At 39.2% G+C, this 23835-nt stretch overlaps 1 protein-coding gene and 1 long non-coding RNA gene across 2 annotated transcripts in view; both read right to left on the bottom strand.

The window, feature by feature from the left end:
• LOC103508611 overlaps positions 1-23835 on the bottom strand; it is a 32035-nt gene that overhangs the window by 5473 nt on the left and 2727 nt on the right. Inside the window, 20 exon segments of the mRNA XM_026823174.1 lie at positions 362-478; positions 955-1059; positions 1569-1631; positions 1819-1938; positions 2279-2427; positions 3915-4068; positions 4183-4287; positions 4581-4634; positions 4992-5059; positions 5249-5362; positions 6760-7060; positions 7103-7140; positions 7953-8019; positions 8348-8523; positions 10246-10539; positions 11112-11270; positions 12026-12134; positions 12741-12822; positions 14537-14722; positions 23141-23321. Coding sequence (XP_026678975.1) covers positions 362-478; positions 955-1059; positions 1569-1631; positions 1819-1938; positions 2279-2427; positions 3915-4068; positions 4183-4287; positions 4581-4634; positions 4992-5059; positions 5249-5362; positions 6760-7060; positions 7103-7140; positions 7953-8019; positions 8348-8523; positions 10246-10539; positions 11112-11270; positions 12026-12134; positions 12741-12822; positions 14537-14722; positions 23141-23321 — 2642 coding nt within the window.
• On the bottom strand, positions 4183-4638 carry LOC113467152. Its single transcript, XR_003391322.1, has 2 exons — positions 4581-4638; positions 4183-4264 (listed from the first exon to the last, which is right to left on the bottom strand). It is a non-coding gene; the product is annotated as an uncharacterized LOC113467152 (long non-coding RNA).

Raw genomic sequence — 23835 nt, 5'->3', positions numbered from 1 at the left:
AAAAAAGGGAACCAATTATGATACTGTATAGTGTATACCCATACATTGTAAAAATAGATAAGACCTTGAGTAAAAGGACTCAAGAACTAAGAGATAAATTTGAAAATCTAGTGTCAGTACAAGAGGAAATAATTACACTGTATCACTCTCATTTTGTGCAGTTGGCTAAGTCATTGTATTTGTAACAGGGCGGTCTGTGGTTCGAAGCTTGTCTAAACACACTTTTGTGGAATCAGGGGACGATAAACCGGATATTTCCAACCATTTCCCGATTCTGAAAAATTGAACTGATTGTAATACCTACATTCTCATAACCTTGTATGTATAGGTTCCCTATACATATTGGTAATAGAAAACTTACTATGGTGGATGCATTGATATAGTCAGAGTTGGAGACATTGGCTAATTCATTGAGAATAACTCGGGCATGATCGTAAGGAAGAGCGTTCACATATCTGTTCTTCTTGGAGTTATCAGGCTGAAACAAAATGGCACAGAATAATTACCTACTGACAAAGAATAAGTACCTACTACACCCTGAACGGATAATGTTCGTTCTCGATAATGCTGGCTTTTTCCTAACCTGTCTTTCTTCTCATTTCGATTTCGGAATGATAAGACCCTACTAGCAGTTACAGTTCTCTCTATTAGACCTCTCTCTAAAAAGAGCAAGAATGCTTTCCCCACTTATTACTAGCAGTTAAGACCCTACTAGCAATTACAGTTCTCTCTATTAGACCTCTCTCTAAAAAAAAGCAAGAATGCATTCCCCACTTATTGCACCCAGCTAAATTTTATCACGATGTCTACCGATCACTACAACACCACTGGGGTTAATGGTTCGAGTCCCAGTTAATTTGCAAACTGAATGGATGTGAGTTACTTTTGTTATGTACTTTAGTGAGTAGCTAATAGGTAAGGACTAATTCACTAAATTACTACCCAGTGACTTACCAGCTGTGCAATAGCCACTGAGCAAGGTTCCGCCTCATAAGCACACAGCGCAGTCCATTCTGTATCCAGCCTGTCCTTATTCTTCAGATGATCCTCCATGTAGGACTGAAACAAAAGACGAATGGTTAGCAGGAGGGTGTGGGTTCAAATCCCAGCTATGAAAAAAAGCTCAAAAAATCTTTGAAAAAGCCAAAAAGAGTTCGCAATGCTCTGGCCTTTAGATTTCAGTCAAAGTCGCTCGAACTTGGCACAGAGATTTGATAAATTATGTAGATCAAAAGTATCCTTGGGCCCCCTTTCCAGAAGGTACGGTTCGGCCGTCATTCCGGACCAAAGTTCCACTAATGAGGGCTATATAGGGAAAAAGCTCAAAAAGAACTAGCGCTTCTCACGACTTTAAGCCACAGGTCGCTCAAATTTTGCAGACAACTTCAATAATATTTATGATGATCAAAAGTGTTCGCGGGCCGGACCTCGAGAAATGTGCGGTTCGGCCGCTATTTAACGCAAAAAGAGTTCGTTAAGTTCAGGCCTTTAGATTTCAGCCAAATCTCATGCAAATTCAATGGGTTTAGGGAGCTAAATATTTGACCTTGATAAATTTAAAAACTTACCAACACCATATGTCCGGTAGAAATGTCCATGTTAGACAATGCTGGCTCTTCACTCCTAAAAAGAACACAACATCAACATTGGGTATATGTATAAAATAGAATACATTATCTGAAAATATTCTACAGATGACAAAACACCAAAAATTGTGGCAAGCTTTGTTTGTTCCATAGGGGGTCACTAAGGCCTGCTAAGGTCTTTAGTGAAGAGAGTTTCAACTTCGAATCGGCGACAAGATACATTCCTCCTCACATTAACTTCACACGACCTGATATAGTCAGAGTTGGAGACATTGGCTAATTCATTGAGAATAACTCGGGCATGATCGTAAGGAAGAGCGTTCACATATCTGTTCTTTTTGGAGTTATCAGGCTGAAACAAAACGGTACAGAATAATTACCTACTGACAAAGAATAAGTACCTACTACACCCTGAACGGATAATGTTCGTTCTCGGAACGGCTGGCTTTCTCCTAACCTGTCTTTCTTCTCATTTCGATTTCGGGGTGATAAGACCCTACTAGCAGTTACAGTTCTCTCTATTAGACCTCTCTCTAAAAAAAAGCAAGAATGCATTCCCCACTTATTGTACCTAGCTAAATTTTATCACGATGTCTACCGATCATTACAACACCACTGGGGTTACAAATATTGAACAAACGGAATGTCTTCAAATATTGAACAAACGGAATGTCTTCAAATATTGAACTTACCTTCTGGAAAGCAAAACTGTTGACAGTGAACCCCGGACCCGGTTTCTTCACGTCTAATCTTTCACGTCGCTGGAACCCGAGGAAATCTTCAAAGTCCAGAAGGTCAAAGTCCGAATCACTAGGCAAGTCGACATCTCCTAGCTTGAAATCTGGAATACATGAGACAGATGTGTTACAGAAGGGAAAAGAAGGTCAAAGTCCGAATCACTAGGCAAGTCGACATCTCCTAGCTTGAAATCTGGAATACATGAGACAGATGTGTTAAAGAAGGGAAAAAAACTGACCATCGAAAATTTTGTCGATTACACATTACTTTCCTTCCTATAGGATAAGGAAAGTAAAAGAGATGTTTGATAGAGGGAATGTAACTGCCAAGGTCTTATGGTACTGAAAACGAAGCGAGAAGGAGGACAGGATAGGAGAAACAAAGCCGTTTCAAGGAAAAACATCATCTGTTTAGGATAAAGTTTAAAGAAGGGAAAAAAACTGACCATCGAAAATTTTGTCGATTACACATTACTTTCCTTCCTATAGGATAAGGAAAGTAAAAGAGATGTTTGATAGAGGGAATGTAACTGCCAAGGTCTTATGGTACTGAAAACGAAGCGAGAAGGAGGACAGGATAGGAGAAACAAAGCCGTTTCAAGGAAAAACATCATCTGTTTAGGATAAAGTTAAGTACAATTTTTTGTCGATGGTGGGATTCGAACCCGGGACCTTCTGCATGACAAGCAAGCGCGTTACCACTGGACCAACCGTGCCCCATTAATGTTTGATAGAGGGAATGTAACTGCAAAGGTCTTATGGTACTGAAAACGAAGCGAGAAGAAGGACAGGATAGGAGAAACAAAGCCGTTTCAAGGAAAAACATCATCTGTTGAGGATAAAGTTCGCCCCGGCGGGAATCGAACCCGCGACTTAGCGCTTACAAGGCAGACGCGCTACCCTCCAAGCTAACTAGCCTGGCACACAAAGAACAGATGTTACCTAATGTATTAAAAAATAATATTATTGTTAACATCTGCATGTATAACTCTCGAACTTTGTGAAGGTCCAATTTGACTTTCAAAAACAAATAGAAAAAAAAGCAAACAAACAACTTTTACATATTCACAATCACAATGTATATTGTCAATGTTTAGAAGAAAAATATTGATGCCATTTCTCCTAAAAAAAAAGAAAAAAAAATCAAGAGACCTGTCAGACACAATACCTAGATTAGTAGCCCTGTCATATTTATGTCACCCATCCTATCCCGTCCTCTGTGCTCGTAAGATAACATGGAGAGTCTGTTACTGTTTTCCCAAAGTGTGAGTTTTGTTTCTGTTATTGACGTACCTACGTCGAAGGAGGTGGGGGCTCAAAATGGCTACCTTATCCCTCCTCAGAGCTGAAGAAAGGGACATATGGAATTGTGTAGAAATGAGGAGGGACAACTTGTTCCTTGGTCTCCAAAAAGGGTTAATGACCTCTAAATCTGTGGCCGAGGACTCTCAACCCGGAGGTGCTGGGTTTGAATCCGGTTTACGATAGAGTCGCCATTTTCTTCTCGGTTAATGCAAACACCTGATTTTTTGAATCAGCTGATTATCCCCACTACGAGATTTTTACCCCCACTCTCTGAGTTTCGGTTTACGGTTGGGTGTTAAAATAAAATGCAACAAATAATACCTATGTAAGACAATGTCGATCTCTTTGGCTCCCTTGGCCATTCGGTTGAGTACCATGTCCAAGAGACAGTAGGTGCCTGTGCGTCCTATGCCGTCACTAGGGGAGAGAAGGAACCGAAACTGCACTTAGAAAGTGTCGAAGACAAAACTATACCTACAAACTGATTCGTCTTGAAAAGATCACCAGTAACTTATACTGTGAAGAGTATAAGTTACTGGTGTTCTTCTTCCTACCTCGATCTCTTTGGCTCCCTTGGCCATTCGGTTGAGTACCATGTCCAGGAGACAGTAGGTGCCTGTGCGTCCTATGCCGTCACTAGGGAAGAGGAGGAACGGAAACTGCACTTAGAAAGTGTCGAAGACTAGAAAACTATACCTACAAACTGATTCGTCTTGATACTGTGAAGAGTATAAGTTACTGGTGTTCTCTTCCTACCTCCTAAGGTACCTACAAAGTTTAATAAAACCCCCTTGTAGGCTACACCCATACTATCTTCCTACCTCCTAAGGTACCTACAAAGTTTAATAAAACCCCCTTGTAGGCTACACCCATACTCTAGCCATAAGAAATAAGCTAGACCCGTACTCTAACCATAAGAAATAAGATACGACGGAATTGTTTGTATACTTACCTGCAATGTACTACAATAGGACAGGATCTGCCACGGAATGATTTGTTCACTTTCCTGAAACCAAATGAAATAGATACATTAGTATTGAATCATTTGTTACCACTTTTAACAGGAGTTTTAAAATTTTGATATCTACCTACAGCTACTTATTTAATGATAAATACCCATTTTCGGGGCAGTAAAAAATCTCACAATCCGAACATCTGCGATTAAGTCCAGTGACGTATACATTGTATACTTATTTGGGCCCCCAAAAAGTCACCCAGGGGCCAGCTGGGTCATACGGAGATTTACGGTAGGGGATGCTCCAAAATCGATCAGTGAAGAAGAGTTTTTTCTTCTTATAATGCCTATCCATTAACGAATGTTGCCTAAGAAGGGTTTGGAAAAAATCAATAAGTAAATACATACCTCGTCTCCAATGCCGGTACTCAAGATTTCCACTTTACAATCCTTCTTCACTTGATCCTTGATTTTATCTGTACAAAAGAGAGCAAAATTTTCATTAGTCAAAAATTTGTCCCAGGATTATTGGAGCCTTTTTTAGTCAGCCCAGCGCGCATGTCTTGTAACCAGTAGATCGTGGGTTTGATTTCCCCTCAGGGCGAACGCTGGTTTTCTCCTAATCTGGCCTCTTCTTTGTTCAGGAAAAAAGGGGAAATACTTACCCAGCTGTCTGGCAACTTCAGAAGCGTTAAATCTCCTCGGATTTCGACCTCGATCTACTTTGAATACAATCGTCCTGTCTTCCTCCCTGCAAATAATAAAATGTTCATTTATTTCTAGCAAGGATTAATTGTAGGTAGCAGAGTAGCTATAACTATTAAATGCAGAAGGTAAATATCTCAGGGTTGAATAGTGGGGCTTACCCTGGTAGAGATCTACCCTTTGTAATTTTTGACGGTGAAAACTTAGGTTAATGTCGCAGATTGTTAGTTGTTCGCAGAATTAAGTTGTTAGTACGGATAGGCTGTGAATAGTAAAAAAAGGCAAATAGACAAGTCGAGAGAAAGAGGTGAAGAGACAACTCAAGGTCCGTTCCCACTTGTTCTGAGTTTCATCCAATACCATACCTGTATAACAAGACGGTAGTACTTTTATAACATGACAGCCAAACATATCGTCGGCCCAAAAACGAAGACGCGTAAGTGTAAAAATCACAATTTTGAGTCATCATGTGTATTGGAAAAAATCTGCTAGAAAAACATACATAGCATGCTTTAAAAATGTTTTAACGAATAGGTAAACATGTACTTTATGAAGATTGTGCAGTAGAATGGGCTCAAAAAATAAATTTAAAAACTTAAAAAGCTTATTACGGCCCTCCTGAAAAATGTGATTTTCGCACTTACGCCACTTCGTGTTTGGGACGACGATATAACAGAATACAGTGCTTCATAACACCTGTGGGGATAACACAGTGAATGCCCAGTTCCTCATGAATCGCTAAAGTTAAGCAACGTTGTGTGTGGTTAGTATCCAGATGGGTGACCGTCTGGGCAATCGTGTATTGCTGGCTTTTCCTGGCCCTACTCACGCTGGGTGAGGTTAATGTGAGTAGGAAGGTAGCTTGTCGCCGATTGGTGGATACAACCACCGACAGCAAAGACCTTGGCTATAAAGTCGCGTTAAAACTCCATCAAAGAATAAGTGTGATACTGTATGATGTAGGTATAAGTAGCAATATTCGTGGCCGAATGAGTACCGCACTAGACTTGCCCGTCGGAGGTCCCGGGTTTGATACTCGGCGGGGTTGAAGTTTTTATCGGCTCTGTGCTTGGATTTCGGGGTACAATCGAATCCAGATGGGTGACCGTCTGGGCAATCGTGTATTGCTGGCTTTTCCTGGCCCTACTCACGCTGGGTGAGGTTAATGTGAGTAGGAAGGTAGCTTGTCGCCGATTGGTGGATACAACCACCGACAGCAAAGACCTTGGCTATAAAGTCGCGTTAAAACTCCATCAAAGAATAAGTGTGATACTGTATGATGTAGGTATAAGTAGCAATATTCGTGGCCGAATGAGTACCGCACTAGACTTGCCCGGGTTCGATTCTCGGCGGGGTTGAAGTTTTTATCGGCTCTGTGCTTGGATTTCGGGGTACAATCGGGACTTTTCAGTCCTATGATGGCAGAATAAACATATTCTATTCTATTAAGGAAACTGTCTAAGGTACCTACGTACCTCATAAATATGGTAGAGTTCAGAGCCCTCTTCCGGCCAATAGCGGAAGCTCATTTCAAGGTCGTTCTCCGTGAGTCGCGTGAGGATTACTATGACAACACAACCTTGCTCCCAAACCATCTGCCACATATCAGCTGCAGTACTAGCCAGGGGTCCTTGGGTGGCGATGTAGGCGGGGTTCCTGGGGTCATGATCAACACAACCTTGCTCCCAAACCATCTGCCACATATCAGCTGCAGTACTAGCCAGGGGTCCTTGGGTGGCGATGTAGGCGGGGTTCCTTGGGTCATGATCCGTCTGGGAAAGTGAAAAAAGGAAACCGATTATGATACTGTATACCCATACATTGTAAAAATAGATAAGACCTTGAGCACACTCTGGGGTAAAGAGACTCAAGAACTAAGAGATAAATTTGAAAATCTAGTGTCAGTACAAGAGGAAATAATTACACTGTATCACTCTCATTTTCTGCAGTTGGCTAAGTCATTGTATTTGTAACAGGGCGGTCTGTGGTTCGAAGCTTGTCTAAACACACTTTTGTGAAATCAGGGGACGATAAACCGGATATTTCCAACCATTTCCCGATTCTGAAAAATTGAACTCTCTCATTTTGTGCAGTTGGCTAAGTCATTGTATTTGTAACAGGGCGGTCTGTGGTTCGAAGCTTGTCTAAACACACTTTTGTGGTTTTAACGAATAGGTAAACATGTACTTTATGAAGATTGTGCAGTAGAAAGGGCTCAAAAAATAAATTTAAAAACTTTAAAAGCTTATTTCGGCCCTCCTGAAAAATGTGATTTTCGTACTTACGCCACTTCGTGTTTGGGACGACGATATAACAGAATACAGTGCTTCATAACACCTTCTAGGTGTTGTGGTTCTCGAGATAGAGCGATCAGTGTGTGAAATGTGAATGAGTGAATGGATCTTGTTCTTATAATATAAGATTTGTAAAGTTTATGGGAACAAGTTCTTGCAATCAGTTTCCTTCTTCCTAAAGAAACAAAGATACCTACCTAAAATTGATGTAGGCAATAATTTAGGTTTAAATTAAATTACATAAAGTCTCATGTCCCTTCATTAAAAGAATACCTACGTATAAGTAATAAGATTTTAGTGTGGTGCTTTCTTTTGACTTCCTATATTGAATTTATAGGACTCTTATTTATCGATAAGAGATTCAACTTACCACCGTTATCATTAAGAGATTTGAGTAACATATTGGGAGAATGTCCTAGGCCTCCTCCTTGAACATCCTGGAAAGTGGAAATCAGACACGTTAGATAGAAACTATCATAACCGAGTCGACCGCGGATCGAATCTCAAAAGTGGCATAAAAATGCCACAGAGAGGAAGGAAATGATTTCAAGATTATCTAAGTTCGAATTAATTCCTTTTTACTTTCTAAACCATCAAAAGAATTTCATACACATATTTTTCAATATCTTGCACTTTTGAAAGGTGTTCTTTTCATATCTTTTTTAAGGATTTAAATAGCAGGATTCTCACTTAGTGAGGTCTTCCACCCAAACGGAATGTCTTCAAATATTGAACAAACGGAATGTCTTCAAATATTGAACTTACCTTCTGGAAAGCAAAACTGTTGACAGTGAACCCCGGACCCGGTTTCTTCACGTCTAATCTTTCACGTCGCTGGAACCCGAGGAAATCTTCAAAGTCCAGAAGGTCAAAGTCCGAATCACTAGGCAAGTCGACATTAAAATTAACAAAATGTAATGTATCATTAACCGGTTGCTTATCTTGTGATACAGCAAAAATTAACGTTCGTGTAAAGAATGATTTAACGCGGATAAATGTTGTTTCAGTAACGCAAAGGAGCATGCAAAGAAAATAATGAATGATGATAAGGACACCCACGTGGTTGAAGTTTCTCCATTAAGTAGGTGGCTTTACAACAGGTGTTATTTTACCTTACCATGTTTCAAACTGGTATGGAAAATTCCACCTTAAAGTCTACTATGTACAAATGTACCTACTAGATATGTAACTAGATAGGTATGCAGAAATGGATCACATTATGGAGGAACATGAGGGGCGCTAAGGCGCAGAAAATTTATCTATTCCGAGAAGTTCACCCTACGCCTCGAAAGGTGAGTCCACACATAGTCGACTGAACCGTCCACACTGCCTCGACAACATAGTTTTATCGATCGACGGCCGGTCGACTATGTTTGGACACATCGAGAAAGGAGGTGACAGAATACCTTCCAGAGTTAGGTGGTAGAGAATAGCTTCCATTCAAGAGGCTTCTAAATAAATCGACAAATCCGGCAAATATTATCCTATCTAATCTTGGAGGGTTTCAGCAGCCATTATTTTCTGTATTTGAATTTGAAGTTCTGTATAATATATATAAATACCGTTTGGTTCTCGTTTCACACCCATCTAATTAGTTATTCCTGTTGAATAAAAACTAACAATATTACAATATTTACGTCAGTACTGTCTTTAAATTTTCAAACGATGTGTTTGGGGGTTTCCCCCTAAGGTCAGTCTAATAAGTCCAAGGGCAAGACTGAAACCCTGAAGAGTACTTACACCTTGGTTTACTCAAGTTCGCATTGAACACAATGCGTTCAGATAAGAAGGCTGTTAGGAGAAAAGCATGATAGTTATACTTCGAGGTGAAGTCACCGGTTGTATGTTAATTAACCTGAGTGTCCTGAGTGAAAGGTACGAGTATATGGGTTCAATGGATAGTTCTGTCAAATGTATAGGTGCCTATCTATGGGTACTCTATTAGACTTCTGGTAGTAGGCGTCTCAACACCTGCTTACTAAATAATTAGATACTATTAACCAGACCAAATTGTAGGTATCCACCTTACAATTGGGTTTGGGTACCATTATTTACCGCTAGCTATTAATTTTCTTTTCTCTCTTTAAAAATAGCGCTTACAAGGCAGACGCCCTACCAACCAAGCTAAATAGGCTGGCAACCAAGCTAAATAGCTGATTATCCCCACTACGAGATTTTTACCCCCACTCTCTGAGTTTCGGTTTACGGTTGGGTGTTAAAATAAAATGCAACAAATAATATGTAAGATTTTATGTAACGTAGAGGTACGTAACGATGGGAAATTTTGTGTGAACGCCCAACATTTCCTGTGTGTAGGCAATGTGCAACATATTTTTCGTATCAAATTCCAGGCCTCCTAACAAGTCAGTAATAACAGGAATGGTTTTGCTTTATTATCAAATTTCAATAAATAACACTGAATAAAAAAATCATTTACCTGTGTTTCTGATGGGAATATAAACAATTCCGCCCTCCGTGAATCCGCGATTTTTCCGATGGGAAATTTTGTGTGAACGCCCAACATTTCCTGTGTGTAGGCAATGTGCAACATATTTTTCGTATCAAATTCCAGGCCTCCTAAAAAGTCAGTAGTAACAGGGATGGTTTTGCTTTATTATCTGTATAAATTTCAATAAATAACACTGAATAAAAAAATCATTTACCTGTGTTCTTGATGGGAATATAAACAATTCCGCCCTCCGTGAATCCGCGATTTTTCGGCGGAGAAAACGCCTTGAGTATTTTGCTTTCCATGTCTTTGGTTTCAATCCCCTGTCGGAACGAATCCGGGGTGTTGTATTCCTTGTCGAAACTATGGAAGCGAGGCGGAGGTTTGCTGAACGCCGGTATGGGACGAGGCTGGTAGTAGGGATTCAGATTACCCATGGGGACACCCCGGTATGGCTTGACCACGGGTTTGGGAGGATAGCGGAAGTCCGCGTCGTAGTCCATGAAATCTGAGAATAGAATACGGTGAAAACTTAGGTTAATGTCGCAGATTGTTAGTTGTGCGCAGAATTAAGTTGTTAGTACGGATAGGCTGTGAATAGTAAAAAAAGGCAAATAGACAATTCGTTCCCACTTATCCTGAGTTTCATTCGATTTTTTTCCCCCCGAATGTCCTGTAAGCAATGTAATTTAAATAATGAGAGTGTTCCCACTACACACGACACGATTTTTTTCCCCCGAACGACACAAAATGTCCTTGTAGCTTGTAGGCAATGTAATTTAAATGAGAGTGTTCCCACTACCACAAGACACGATTTTTTTTTACCAAACGACAAGTGTGAACGGGCCTTCAGGGGGGGCGATTTTTTTCCCCCCGAATGTCCTGTAAGCAATGTAATTTAAATAATGAGAGTGTTCCCACTACACACGACACGATTTTTTTCCCCCCGAACGACACAAAATGTCCTTGTAGCCTGTAGGCAATGTAATTTAAATGAGAGTGTTCCCACTACCACAAGACACGATTTTTTACCAAACGACAAGTGTGAACGGGCCTTCAGGGGGAAAATAATAAACTCACCTGGAAAATAGGGAAACGGGGGATAATAGTTCGGGTTTGGGGATCTCGGGGGATATTTCGCGTTGGATTTCTTGTAGGGAAGTTTATCAGCGTAAGGTTTCATCTCCTTGTGAAAGTTCACATTCGGAACAGCTCCAAAATCTTCGAGATCTTCAGGACCTGTGGGGAAGAAAGGCCATTGTGCCTGTCTAACAAGTTTTCTACTATTTAAACGGGAAGAATAGGGTATTTGCTAACAAACGGTATTTCGTCATAAAACCACTACACAAAAAATGAAGAAAAGTTCAGATTCCAGAGAAAAGGTATCTACTATTATTAACTATGTAGTAAAAGTATGTACGTATACGTAACGAGGGGAAATTTTGTGTGAACGCCTAACAATTCCCGTGTGTAGGCAATGTGCAACATACCGTTCATAGCAGATCCCAACCCCGCTCTAGGAACAATGAGGGGTGGTTTTGTTATGAAAATATCAAGCTCAAGGCGGTCTCTTCTTGATCCCTTGAGTACCGCGTACATTTTTGTTTGGGACTATTGGACTGAATATCAAGCTTAATAAGGTCTTGTGTATTTAGAACAACGGAACCAATATATGAAAGGATTTGTTGAACTTACTATATTGGAATCTGCCTTCGGAAGGGAAAGACGGCGGATAATAGATTTCATTGGCGAAGTCAGCTTTGTTCGGTTCATACTTGACAGCTGCCAAATCGTTGACATCCATCTGGTGGGAAAAAGATGAGAATAAAATATGACGTAGAGCTGTAAATTGTATGACTAAATTTCTCGTTCAATAAATATTTAAGTACCGCGTACATTTTTGTTTGGGACTATTGGACTGAATATCAAGCTTAATAAGGTCTTGTGTATTTAGAACAACGGAACCAATATAAGCAAAGATTTGTTGAACTTACTATATTGGAATCTGCCTTCGGAAGGGAAAGATGGCGGATAATAGATTTCATTGGCGAAGTCAGCTTTGTTCGGTTCATACTTGACAGCTGCCAAGTCGTTGACATCCATCTGGAGCGAAAAAAGATGAGAATAAAATATGACGTAGAGCTGTGAATTGTATGACTAAATTTCTCGTTCAATAAATATTTTTTACCCAGAGATTTTATCTAGATAGCAAGATTTTTCATCTATGTAGGTACTGTTGGTAAACTTCTGGGAATCAATCCGGAAGAATGGAAGCAAGTGGCTTTGGAAAGTGGAGAATTGGAAGCTGCTGTGACACAGGTATAATTGGTCTTAAGGCCACAGCAAAGGATAAGTTAGTAAAAACTGTTGGTAAACTCCAATATTTATATTTAACCCAGAGATTTTATCTAGATAGCAAGATTTTTCATCTATGTAGGTACTGTTGGTAAACTTCTGGGAATCAATCCGGAAGAACGGAAGCAAGTGGCTTTGGAAAGTGGACAATTGTCAGCTGCTGTGACACAGGCATAATTGGTCTTAAGGCCACAGCAAAGGATAAGTTAGTAAAAACTGTTGGTAAACTCCAATATTTTGTATTTTTCTATCACACTAATGGTTAGATAGGATCCAAAAATCAAGTGAATGTTAGAAAACTGACCTCAGTTTTGTTTAAGTACCTCCAATTCTCCATAGAAGGCTAAAACTTACCACTTTTCCCTCCTTGCTGTCTCTTCCCTTAGACGTGTCCACACCAAGCTTATGATCACAGTAATCAGACGGAATCTCCACTCTGAAATCAAGTCCGGATATACTCGTAGGGAAAATGAAGGGACCTTTAGAGCTAAAATTCGCTTTTATTTATTATTATTATTTTCAAGTTTCAATCTATTGACAGTACAACATTTTGAACAGAACATAAAAAATACGTATAAATGGTATAACCATTCGTACAAGCAGTGTGCCTTGTGCCAGTGATGGGTATGTACATCAATGTCCGAGTGTAACAGTGAGCTAATAATTATAATAAGGTTTTACAAGATAACGAGCTTACAACTACTCTATAATTAGTAGGAGGCGAGAGAGCGGGGAGGGAGTAAAAGAGCAGCCTGGCAGCATGGTTGAGATGTCATTAGTGTCTTTAAAATAGAAAAATATGTAGAGGGATACAGAGCCGTGGAGGGAGGAAGGGGAGAAAGGACAGGGTTTACACGCTTTTCCCAGAATGAAATTCCATGAGTTTTCCAGAAAATTAAGGGGCGGAGGTACTTAAAAATCGCCAAGATTACCCCTTCATTTAAATAAAATATGCAATATGCAGAACGTCAAGGAGGGGGAATGCGCTGCAGGCCGTTTTTCGGAAAAACTTGATATTTAATTTGAACCTTTTTAATTTTTGACTGGGTCGCAAATCCCATGACTTTTCCAGGTTTTCTTGAAATTTTCACGATTTTCCATGACTATTCCACGACTTTTTGGCCAATTTCCAGATTCCATGACTTTCCAGGTTTTCCAGTTTTTCCAGGTCGCGTATAAACCCCGAAGGAGAGTGAGGGGAGAAAATAGGGAGAGAAGAGCAAGGGAGGAGACAGACAAATAGGGGGGAAAAGAAGAGACTGAGATCCCAGAAAGGGAAGACCTTGTCTGTTGACTTCTTAGAAATGTGACCACCGGAAGGGAAGGGAGCTTTATTAAAAGTGTTTGAATATTCAACGCCATGCAAAAGAAAAATGTAATTAGGAAAATTTCTTCTCCTAGGAGAGAAAGAATAATAAATGTAGATAGGTCTTTTCTCTTTTCCTCTAAGTCAATGGCATCTTCTCTTTCCCCCGCTCAATTCCAACTTCTCTCTTCTTTCCTTTCTCCTTCTATTTTCTTCCTTCCTCCCTCCCTCTCTCTGTTTTCTTTCCTTTCAGTCTCTGATGTGTCTTTTAAATAACAAAATGAAAATATAATTATGTAGAGGGATAGAGAGTTGCAGAGGAAAGGAGAGGGAGGAGGGGAAAAATGGGAGTGAGAAGGAGAGTGACGGGGAAAAAAAAGGGAGAGAGGAGACAGACAAATAGGGGGAAAAAGAAGAGACCGAGATCCCAGAAAGGGAAGACCTTGTCTGTTGACTTCCTAGAAATGTGACCACTGGAAAGGAAGGGAGCTTTATTAAAAATGTTTGAATATTCAACGCCATGCAAGAGAAAAATGTAATTAGGAAAATTTCTTCTCCTAGGAGAGAAAGAATAATAAATGTAGATAGGTCTTTTCTCTTTTCCTCTAAGTCAATGGAATCTTCTCTTTCCCCCGCTCAGTTCCAACTTCTCTCTTCTTTCCTTTCTCCTTCTATTTTCTTTCTTCCTTCCTCCCTCTCTCTGTTCTCTTTCCTTTCAGTCTCTGAAAAAAATGAGGGTTCAAAACATCCACAAACACATCACATGCCTTCAGGCACACTCCATTTGTCAAGGGTTTACCTTGCACTTGGGATCAATTTAATCCCTCTACATCTTCTGACTTACTTGAGTCGCATTGAGAACAGCAGGGTCTGCAGTCTACACTGAGTGTACGTGTCACTCCAGTGAAACCCTAGGGAGTTGAGAGTGACCACCGCCTTCTTGAGGAGTTCCAACTCTTCCACGCCTAGCTTGTGTCGATAACTGGTGCTCTTGTCCAAAGACAGACACTTGCCAAATGCGTAGTCTGAAATCAAATTCAGCGAGAGATTAGGTAAAGTTGTTTAATATGGTCTTGGAGGGGAATGAGTGAGAGTATTCAGGGTTGAATGGTAGAGATCGCCCCACGCAATAATTTCGCCCTTTGGTTGTAATTTCTTGTATTTATGTACATTGGATTATAACCAATAAAGAGTCTAGATAAATAAATAAATTCCATGTCTATTTACCTCATTTCAAAGATGAGTAGAATTTATTTCATGCTTTTGAATTTTTTTTATAACTCTCCATTAACTTATTTAGAGGTAATTTTTACTTTCTATTACTACAGTTTTTACTTATATTAAAAATGAAAATTTTCTTGTAGGCGCACGTTCTCTTATAAATATTAAACAGACCGTAAAGCCTGTGATACTCCTACTTATAGGTTTACGCAAAATGTACTTTTCTCTCTTTAAAAATAGCGCTTACAAGGCAGACGCCCTACCAACCAAGCTAAATAGGCTGGCAACCAAGCTAAATACTCGTACCTCGTACCACTCAACTTTGACATTCTAGAAACATCTCTGACATAACATCCGCCTACCTGTAACAATTAATTCTCATCTCCCTACTCATACAAACAAACAGGAGATTTGGGTTAGCGTGCCCTTTGCAAAAGTTGACATGAACTTTTGACAAATGACACGGCACCTCAACGAAGAGACAAAGAAAACAAAGTTTGAAGATGTTGTTTCAGCCGAACTTTCGACATTCTAGAAACATCTCTGACATAACATCCGCCTACCTGTAACAATTAATTCTCATCTCCCTACTCACACAAACAAACAGGAGATTTAGGTTAGCGTGCCCTTTGCGAAAGTTGACATGAACTTTTGACAAATGACTCGGCACCTCAACAAAGAGACAAAGAAACCAAAGTTTGAAGATGTTGTTTCAGCCGAACTTTCCATTCTCTCATTTCTGTTAGATTTCTCTTACTTTTGATGTGTTAAAACCACCCCGAAGGTGGAATATACTTAAAGAACAGAACATCTCTGACATAACATCCGCCTACCTGTAACAATTAATTCTCATCTCCCTACTCACACAAACAAACAGGAGATTTGGGTTAGCGTGCCCTTTGCGAAAGTTGACATGAGCTTTTGACAAATGACACGGCACCTCAACGAAGAGACAAAGAAAACAAAGTTTGAACATGTTGTTTCAGCCGAACTTTCCATTCTCTCATTTCTGTTAGATTTCTCTTACTTTTGATGTATTAAAACCACCCCGAAGGTGGAATATACATAAAGAACAGTGTCTTCTCAAAATGACGTCGCGTATAATGTTACACCAAATGAGAATTCAAATGAGAGGAGACAATGTCTCTCCCGTTACCATCAGTTTCTCCATGAAAACATCTTTATTAAAAAAAAGCTGAGAAAAAAAAGCTCGACACCCAAATGAGAAATGACGCAGCAATGCGTTTCCATGGCAACCTCCCACGCTAGGAAAAAGTTTTAATTTCCCTTTAGAGAACGAGAAAAAAATAGGTGAATTAGTGATTATTGAAACTTGCACAGGTGATGTAAATTAATCTTACAAAAGCTTTATGACAGTCTCTTGATCACAATGTTATTGAATTCCCCATATGATGTAAATTCAGTGTTATTGCAGTATAAATAAATATAGTATTATTAAGGTCAAGCTGGGATGAAAGAATATTTTCAATTTCTTTTATTTTTAGGGCTCTAAAACTATAACTCTAGCTATGAAACTGTTTATCATATACGTATCATGTAGGTAATAATTATAGGTGATTGGTTTTTTGATACCTTAATCTCAACTTGCCCCACTTCAACTTTAATTTCATAGAACAGAAATTTAGCCAGCCTAGTTAGCTTAGTTGGTAGTGCGTCTGCCTTGTAAGCGCTAGGCCGCGGATTCGATTCCCGCCCGCCCAGCCTAGTTAGCTTAGTTGGTAGTGCGTCTGCCTTGTAAGCGCTAGGCCGCGGGTTCGATTCCCGCCCGGGGCGGGGATAATGTTCGTTCTCGGAACGGCTGGCTTTCCTCCTATCCTGTCTTCCTTCTCTCTTCGATTTCGGGACGATAAGACTGAACGGCTGGCTTTCTCCTATCCTGTCTTCCTTCTCTCTTCGATTTCGGGACGATAAGACCATAGCAGTTACAGTTCCTTCTGTCAAACCTCTAAAAAAAAAAAAAAAATCATAGAACAGAACGTCAGTTATATTGTTAGGATGAGACTGAACAGTCCCTTTACCCCCGTAGCCCCAAAAAGTTTTGAAGAAAATCCTTTTGGGCTTCAATAGATCAGTTGCGCTTACTTGGGTGATGTTTCAAAGTCATAGAGCAGGAAAAATGAGGACCAACGGAATTTTTCTTTTTCTTCTACGACTTCTAGATACCGAGATAAATCGATTTAAAAAATACCGGTAAATCGTGAAGTTTGACGTCACGGCATACGCTCTCGTAGGCGATGACGTCAACTTTGGAACTTTTTCATTAGAACGGCGATTAAAAATTGAATTTTTGAACTTGCAAAGTTACTTTTTCCGAGTTTTGACCTCATATTTGGATTTTTCACAACTGTTTACGTAGGAATCGACCTTTTATTAATAATATTTTCCCAATTGCAACTGCTCCATTGTTCTGCTTCTTTCTTATGTTCGATTCCCAAGATGGTTGTTTCCAATTTGTTTCTGTTATTTAGAACGAAAACAAACGTTTGAATTGTACAAAATTAATTAAAACTGAGAAAGTGGGTATGAAAAGAAAGATAGATTATAGGTAGGTACCTAACTTCAAAATACTCGTACATGCGCTTGTCTGTTTTGTCGACGATTTTGCTTTTAGTTTGTCTGTTCCAAGTTTCATTTTGATGAAATTCGTTACAAATGGTCCACCATATAAAGAAAATTTTCAGATTCAGATTATGTCTTCTGGAGATCCGTTTCTCTAAAACCACCCTTTTCTACCACTATTGGTGCACTGCTGAGGAACTCGCTCAAAAAAGAAAAAAAAAACTAATAAGTGAATTTTCCGTGTAGGGAACATTTTTTTGTCAAAATTTGACGCATCAAACTAGGACAAACCATTTTATAATTATCGCGAAGCAAACCCAATGGAAAGTTGTCGATCGCATGACCCTGTTCATCATGTAGCTAAAGGAGTGATCACCCTGTAGATATCCTCTCCAGTTTCACCTCAATTCCTCTTTCCCTTTCCAGAGTTATGAAAAGATCCCACGCTATTTTCTACTGAAATCTCCCACACAGAGTTTCCCTTTGCCTCCTCTTCCACCTTTCGAGTCTCTCCCCAGAGGTTATTTCAAGGTGGAGGGAGGGATTGGTTCATATAATCCCTGAATTCCCAATAGGAATAGACCTTCCAGCACGGATTGCCACCAGCCAATTCTGTGGCTGCTTCGTGCTTTACGGAATATGAAACACGTCACAAATATCAATATAAGAATTAAGTACGTGTGACCAGGTATCCCTTTAGAATACCTACCTAAACTGTTTATACTGTCAGCAGATGACTTAAAAGTTCGATCTCTCAGTCTAAACAACTCCACACATAGTCGACCCCGTCAATTGACGTCGACTGAAACCGTACACTGCCTCGACATCATAGATTCACCTCTTCACCTCATCTATCGAGTCTGGACATAGCTTTACAGTCTACACAAGGACCAAAGTTATAGATGAATAGGAAGAAGTATTTCATAGGAAAAAGGAAGGGGTTGGAGAATGAGAGGTTAATGTCTTTCGCTTCCATTCAGTCCTGCATATAAAATACCTGCATGTTTGTATCATTATCATCTAAATTATTGTAAATTATCATTAAAATTAACAAAATGTAGGTAATGTATCATTAACCGGTTGCTTATCTTGTGATACAGCGAAAATTAACGGTCGTGTAAAGAATGATTTAACGCGGATAAATGTTGTTTCAGTAACGCAAAGGAGCATGCAAAGAAAATAATGAATGATGATAAGGACACCCACGTGGCTGAAGTTTCTCCATTAAGTAGGTGGCTTTACAACAGGTGTTATTTTACCTTACCATGTTTCAAACTGGAATGGAAAATTTCACCTTAAAGTCTACTATGTACAATACAAATGTACCTACTAGATATGTAACTAGATAGGTATGCAGAAATTGAGCACATTATTGAAGAAACAAGAGGGGCGCTAAGGCGCAGAAAATTTATCTATTCCAAGAAGTTCATCCTACGCCTCGAAAGGTGTGTCCACACATAGTCAATCTAATAAGTCCAAGGGCAAGACTGAAACCCTGAAGGAGAGGCTTCTAAATAAATCGACAAATCCGGCAAATATTATCCTATCTAATCTTGGAGGGTTTCAGCAGCCATTATTTTCTGTATTTGAATTTGAAGTTCTGTATAATATATATAAATACCGTTTGGTTCTCGTTTCACACCCATCTAATTAGTTATTCCTGTTGAATAAAAACTAACAATATTACAATATTTACGTCAGTACTGTCTTTAAATTTTCAAACGATGTGTTTGGGGGTTTCCCCCTAAGGTCAGTCTAATAAGTCCAAGGGCAAGACTGAAACCCTGAAGAGTACTTACACCTTGGTTTACTCAAGTTCGCATTGAACACAATGCGTTCAGATAAGAAGGCTGTTAGGAGAAAAGCATGATAGTTATACTTCGAGGTGAAGTCACCGGTTGTATGTTAAGTGTCCTGAGTGTCCTGAGTGAAAGGTACGAGTATATGGGTTCAATGGATAGTTCTGTCAAATGTATAGGTGCCTATCTATGGGTACTCTATTAGACTTCTGGTAGTAGGCGTCTCAACACCTGCTTACTAAATAATTAGATACTATTAACCAGACCAAATTGTAGGTATCCACCTTACAAATGGGTTTAGGTACCATTATTTACCGCTAGCTATTAATTTCCTTGGTGGAATATTTGATGTCTCCGTAATATAATTATTGGGCACTGACGTACTGTACGAGGAGATATGAATTTATGAAAGCTGTGTCCACACATAGTCGACCCCGTCAATCGACCGTCGATCGACGAGGTGAATCTGTGTTGTCGAGGCAGTATACGGTTTCAGTCGACGTTTCGACGGTCGATCAACGAGTCGACTAAAGGGAAAAAATGAGATTTCAAAGTTCTGGAGGAAAAAATAAAATGAAATTTAACCTAGCACTAAAAAGTATTAAAGAAAGTATGGGTAACTTTTACCTTTGTCACACCTTAAAAATAGAACTGTTTACCTTTAACCTTATCTGGAGAGGAACAAATTTCTCGGCTTAACTAGCTTTCTAGCTAACCATTTGTTTTATAAATTCTAAATTGAATCACCGACAGTTGCTGAAATGAGGCCAACTGCAGCGCCCTTGGAGTCTTGTTTCATTTTTTTTTTTTTTTAGAAAACAAAAATCCACTAGAGGATCTTAAAAGGGAAGCCATTTTCTTCGATCCAACCCTAATGAAATTTGTATCCATCATCAAACATGCATTTCACACAGAAATAGCAAGAGAAAATGTTCCAATTTGAATTTCCTTATTAATTTTCTTGGTGGAATATTTGATGTCTCCGTATAATTATTGGGCACTGACGTACTGTACGAGGAGATATGAAAGCTGTGTCCACACATAGTCGACCCCGTCGATCGACGGGGTGGATCTATGTTGTCGAGGCAGTATACGGTTTCAGTCGACGTTTCGACGGTCGATCAACGAGGTCGACTGTGTGGAGTTGTGGACACAGCTTAAAGAAAGAAGGTAGGTAGAAGATCTTCCTATCTTGTCCCTTTTCTCTCTTTCATTCCCTGCCGACCCCAAATAACATTAGGGAAGGTGCAGTAAAACTCTTCTTCTTCCCTTATATTTCTCATTTCTCCTTCTTGAGAAGATCTTCCTATCTTGTCCCTTTTCTCTCTTTCATTCCCTGCCGACCCCAAATAACATTAGGGAAGGTGCAGTAAAACTCTTCTTTTTCCCTTAGATATATTTCTCATTTTTCCTTCTTAAATTTATTCAAACTTTATACCTATTTTGAAGGACCGAGGACATCGTAGTATGATGAATTCCATTACGCATGGAAAAAAAATGTCGGAATACATTTTGACCTTTTCATATCTCCATGAGTAGGTAAATAGGTAATCTGAATTTTTTCTCCCACAGTGAATACCTACCTAGATTACCTAGGTTCCAAGGTAGAGAGTTCAATAGGTAATCAAACTTTATACCTATTTTGAAGGACCGAGGACATCGTAGTATGATGAATTCCATTACGCATGGAAAAAAAATGTCGGAATACATTTCGACCTTTTCATATCTCCATGAGTAGGTAAATAGGTAATCTGAATTTTTTCTCCCATAATGAATAGGTACCTACATAGATTACCTAGGTTCCAAGGTAGAGAGTTAACTAGGTAGGTACTTGAGTCCACAGTTTTTTGCTATGCTCATAAAATTTTACGGTTTGCAACATGGTTAAAGTAAGATTTCTTGGAGCATAATGGTAGAGAGTTAACTAGGTAGGTACTTGAGTCCACAGTTTTTTGCTATGCTCATAAAATTTTACGGTTTGCAACATGGTTAAAGTAAGACTTCTTGGAGCATAATGTTAATTTTATTCATTTGAGATAATAATTTATTATACTCGTATTCCGAGTTTTAGCCTAGAAAACACTAAAAAATCTAGTCGACAATAAGCTTCTTCTTCTTTCAAGCCTTTTCCTATTTAAATAAGGTCGGCATTTCTTGTCAGTCCCTTTCAGGCATTACTATTGTGTACCTCATGTCCTGATAAAATTTTCTCACCTAGGTCTTGATTCACACAATCTTTCCACCTTTTCTTCGGTCTACTTTGCCCTTTTCTCCCCTTTACTTTCATTCTCTCAACTCTTCTCTGGTCTATATCTCTACAATATACAATACCTATTACTATTTGAACAAAACACGTAGAACGTACGTAGCTATACAATGTGATATGGGTACTACAAAATACTACGTTATAAAATGATCATATGTTCTCTATTTGTTCAAGTGTAAACATTGAATGCACTCTTAAGTACTTATCATGGTGACATTAATGTTTGGTGTTCATCATGGCTGGGGTGAACCAACAACACTTTCGTCTGATTCCTGTTGTGATATTTAACATAACAGAACCTATTTATCACAACGAGTGTGCCCCCTATTTAGCACGGACAAAAGGTACATTGCAATGAAAATTGACAAAACAAGAGAGAAAGTTTTTTCTTCCTTTCTTTCTCTTCCTGTTCTTTCGTCCTTATTTCGATGAAAAATAATTCATACAGAGCCGTGGAGGGAGGAAGGGGAGAAAGGACAGGGTTTACACGCTTTTCCCAGAATGAAATTCCATGAGTTTTCCAGAAAATTTCCATGAGTTTTCCAGAAAAGTAAGGGGCGGAGGTACTTAAAAATCGCCAAGATTACTCCTTCATTTAAATAAAATATGCAATTAGCAGAACGTCAAGGAATATGAGGGGGAATGCGCCGCAGGCCGTTTTTCGGAAAAACTTGATATTTAATTTGAATCTTTTTAAATTTTGACTGGGTCGCAAATTCCATGACTTTTCCAGGTTTTCTTTAAATTTTCACGATTTTCCATGACTATTCCACGACCTTCTGGCCGATTTTCAGATTCCATGACTTTTCCAAGTTTTCCAGTTTTTCCAGGTCGCGTATAAACCCCGAAAGAGAGTGAGGGGAGAAAATAGGGAGAGAAGAGGGAGAGAAAAGACAGACAAATAGGGGGGAAAAGAAGAGACTGAGATCCCAGAAAGGGAAGACCTTGTCTGTTGACTTCCTAGAAATGTGACCACCGGAAGGGAAGGGAGCTTTATTAAAAATGTTTGAATATTCAACGCCATGCAAAAGAAAAATGTAATTAGGAAAATTTCTTCTCCTAGGAGAGAAAGAATAATAAAATAAGTAGATAGGTCTTTTCTCTTTTCCTCTAAGTCAATTGCATCTTCTCTTTCCCCCGCTCAATGACAACTTCTCTCTTCTTTCCTTTCTCCTTCTATTTTCTTCCTTCCTCCCTCCCTCCCTCTCTCTGTTCTCTTTCCTTTCAGTCTCTGAAAAAAATGAGGGTACAAAACATCCAGAAAAATGTAATTAGGAAAATTTCTTCTCCTAGGAGAGAAAGAATAATAAATGTAGATAGGTCTTTTCTCTTTTCCTCTAAGTCAATTGCATCTTCTCTTTCCCCCACTCAATTCCAACTTCTCTCTTCTTTCCTTTCTCCTTCTATTTTCTTCCTTCCTTCCTCCCTCCCTCTGTTCTCTTTCCTTTCAGTCTCTGAAAAAAATGAGGGTACAAAACATCCACATCCACAAACACATCACATGCCTTCAGGCACACTCCATTTGTCAAGGGTTTACCTTGCACTTGGGATCAATTTAATCCCTCTACATCTTCTGACTTACTTGAGTCGCATTGAGAACAGCAGGGTCTGCAGTCTACACTGAGTGTACGTGTCACTCCAGTGAAACCCTAGGGAGTTGAGAGTGACCACCGCCTTCTTGAGGAGTTCCAACTCTTCCACGCCTAGCTTGTGTCGATAACTGGTGCTCTTGTCCAAAGACAGACACTTGCCAAATGCGTAGTCTGAAATCAAATTCAGCGAGAGATTAGGTAAAGTTGTTTAATATGGTCTTGGAGGGGAATGAGTGAGAGTATTCAGGGTTGAATGGTAGAGATCGCCCCACGCAATAATTTCGCCCTTTGGTTGTAATTTCTTGTATTTATGTACATTGGATTATAACCAATAAAGAGTCTAGATAAATAAATAAATTCCATGTCTATTTACCTCATTTCAAAGATGAGTAGAATTTATTTCATGCTTTTGAATTTTTTTTATAACTCTCCATTAACTTATTTAGAGGTAATTTTTACTTTCTATTACTACAGTTTTTACTTATATTAAAAATGAAAATTTTCTTGTAGGCGCACGTTCTCTTATAAATATTAAACAGACCGTAAAGCCTGTGATACTCCTACTTATAGGATTACGCAAAATGTACTTTTCTCTCTTTAAAAATAATAAATAATAAAACATCCTACTAACTACCTACTGTTCAAACCCACGAGAATAAAACAGATCGGAAGAGCGGTTCAGCAG

This window comes from Diaphorina citri, unplaced genomic scaffold (genome assembly GCF_000475195.1).
Source record: "Diaphorina citri unplaced genomic scaffold, Diaci psyllid genome assembly version 1.1 scaffold415, whole genome shotgun sequence".
NCBI lineage: Eukaryota > Metazoa > Arthropoda > Insecta > Hemiptera > Psyllidae > Diaphorina > Diaphorina citri.
Note: the sequence above shows the minus strand (reverse complement) of the source record. Positions and strands in the feature narration are given on the sequence as shown.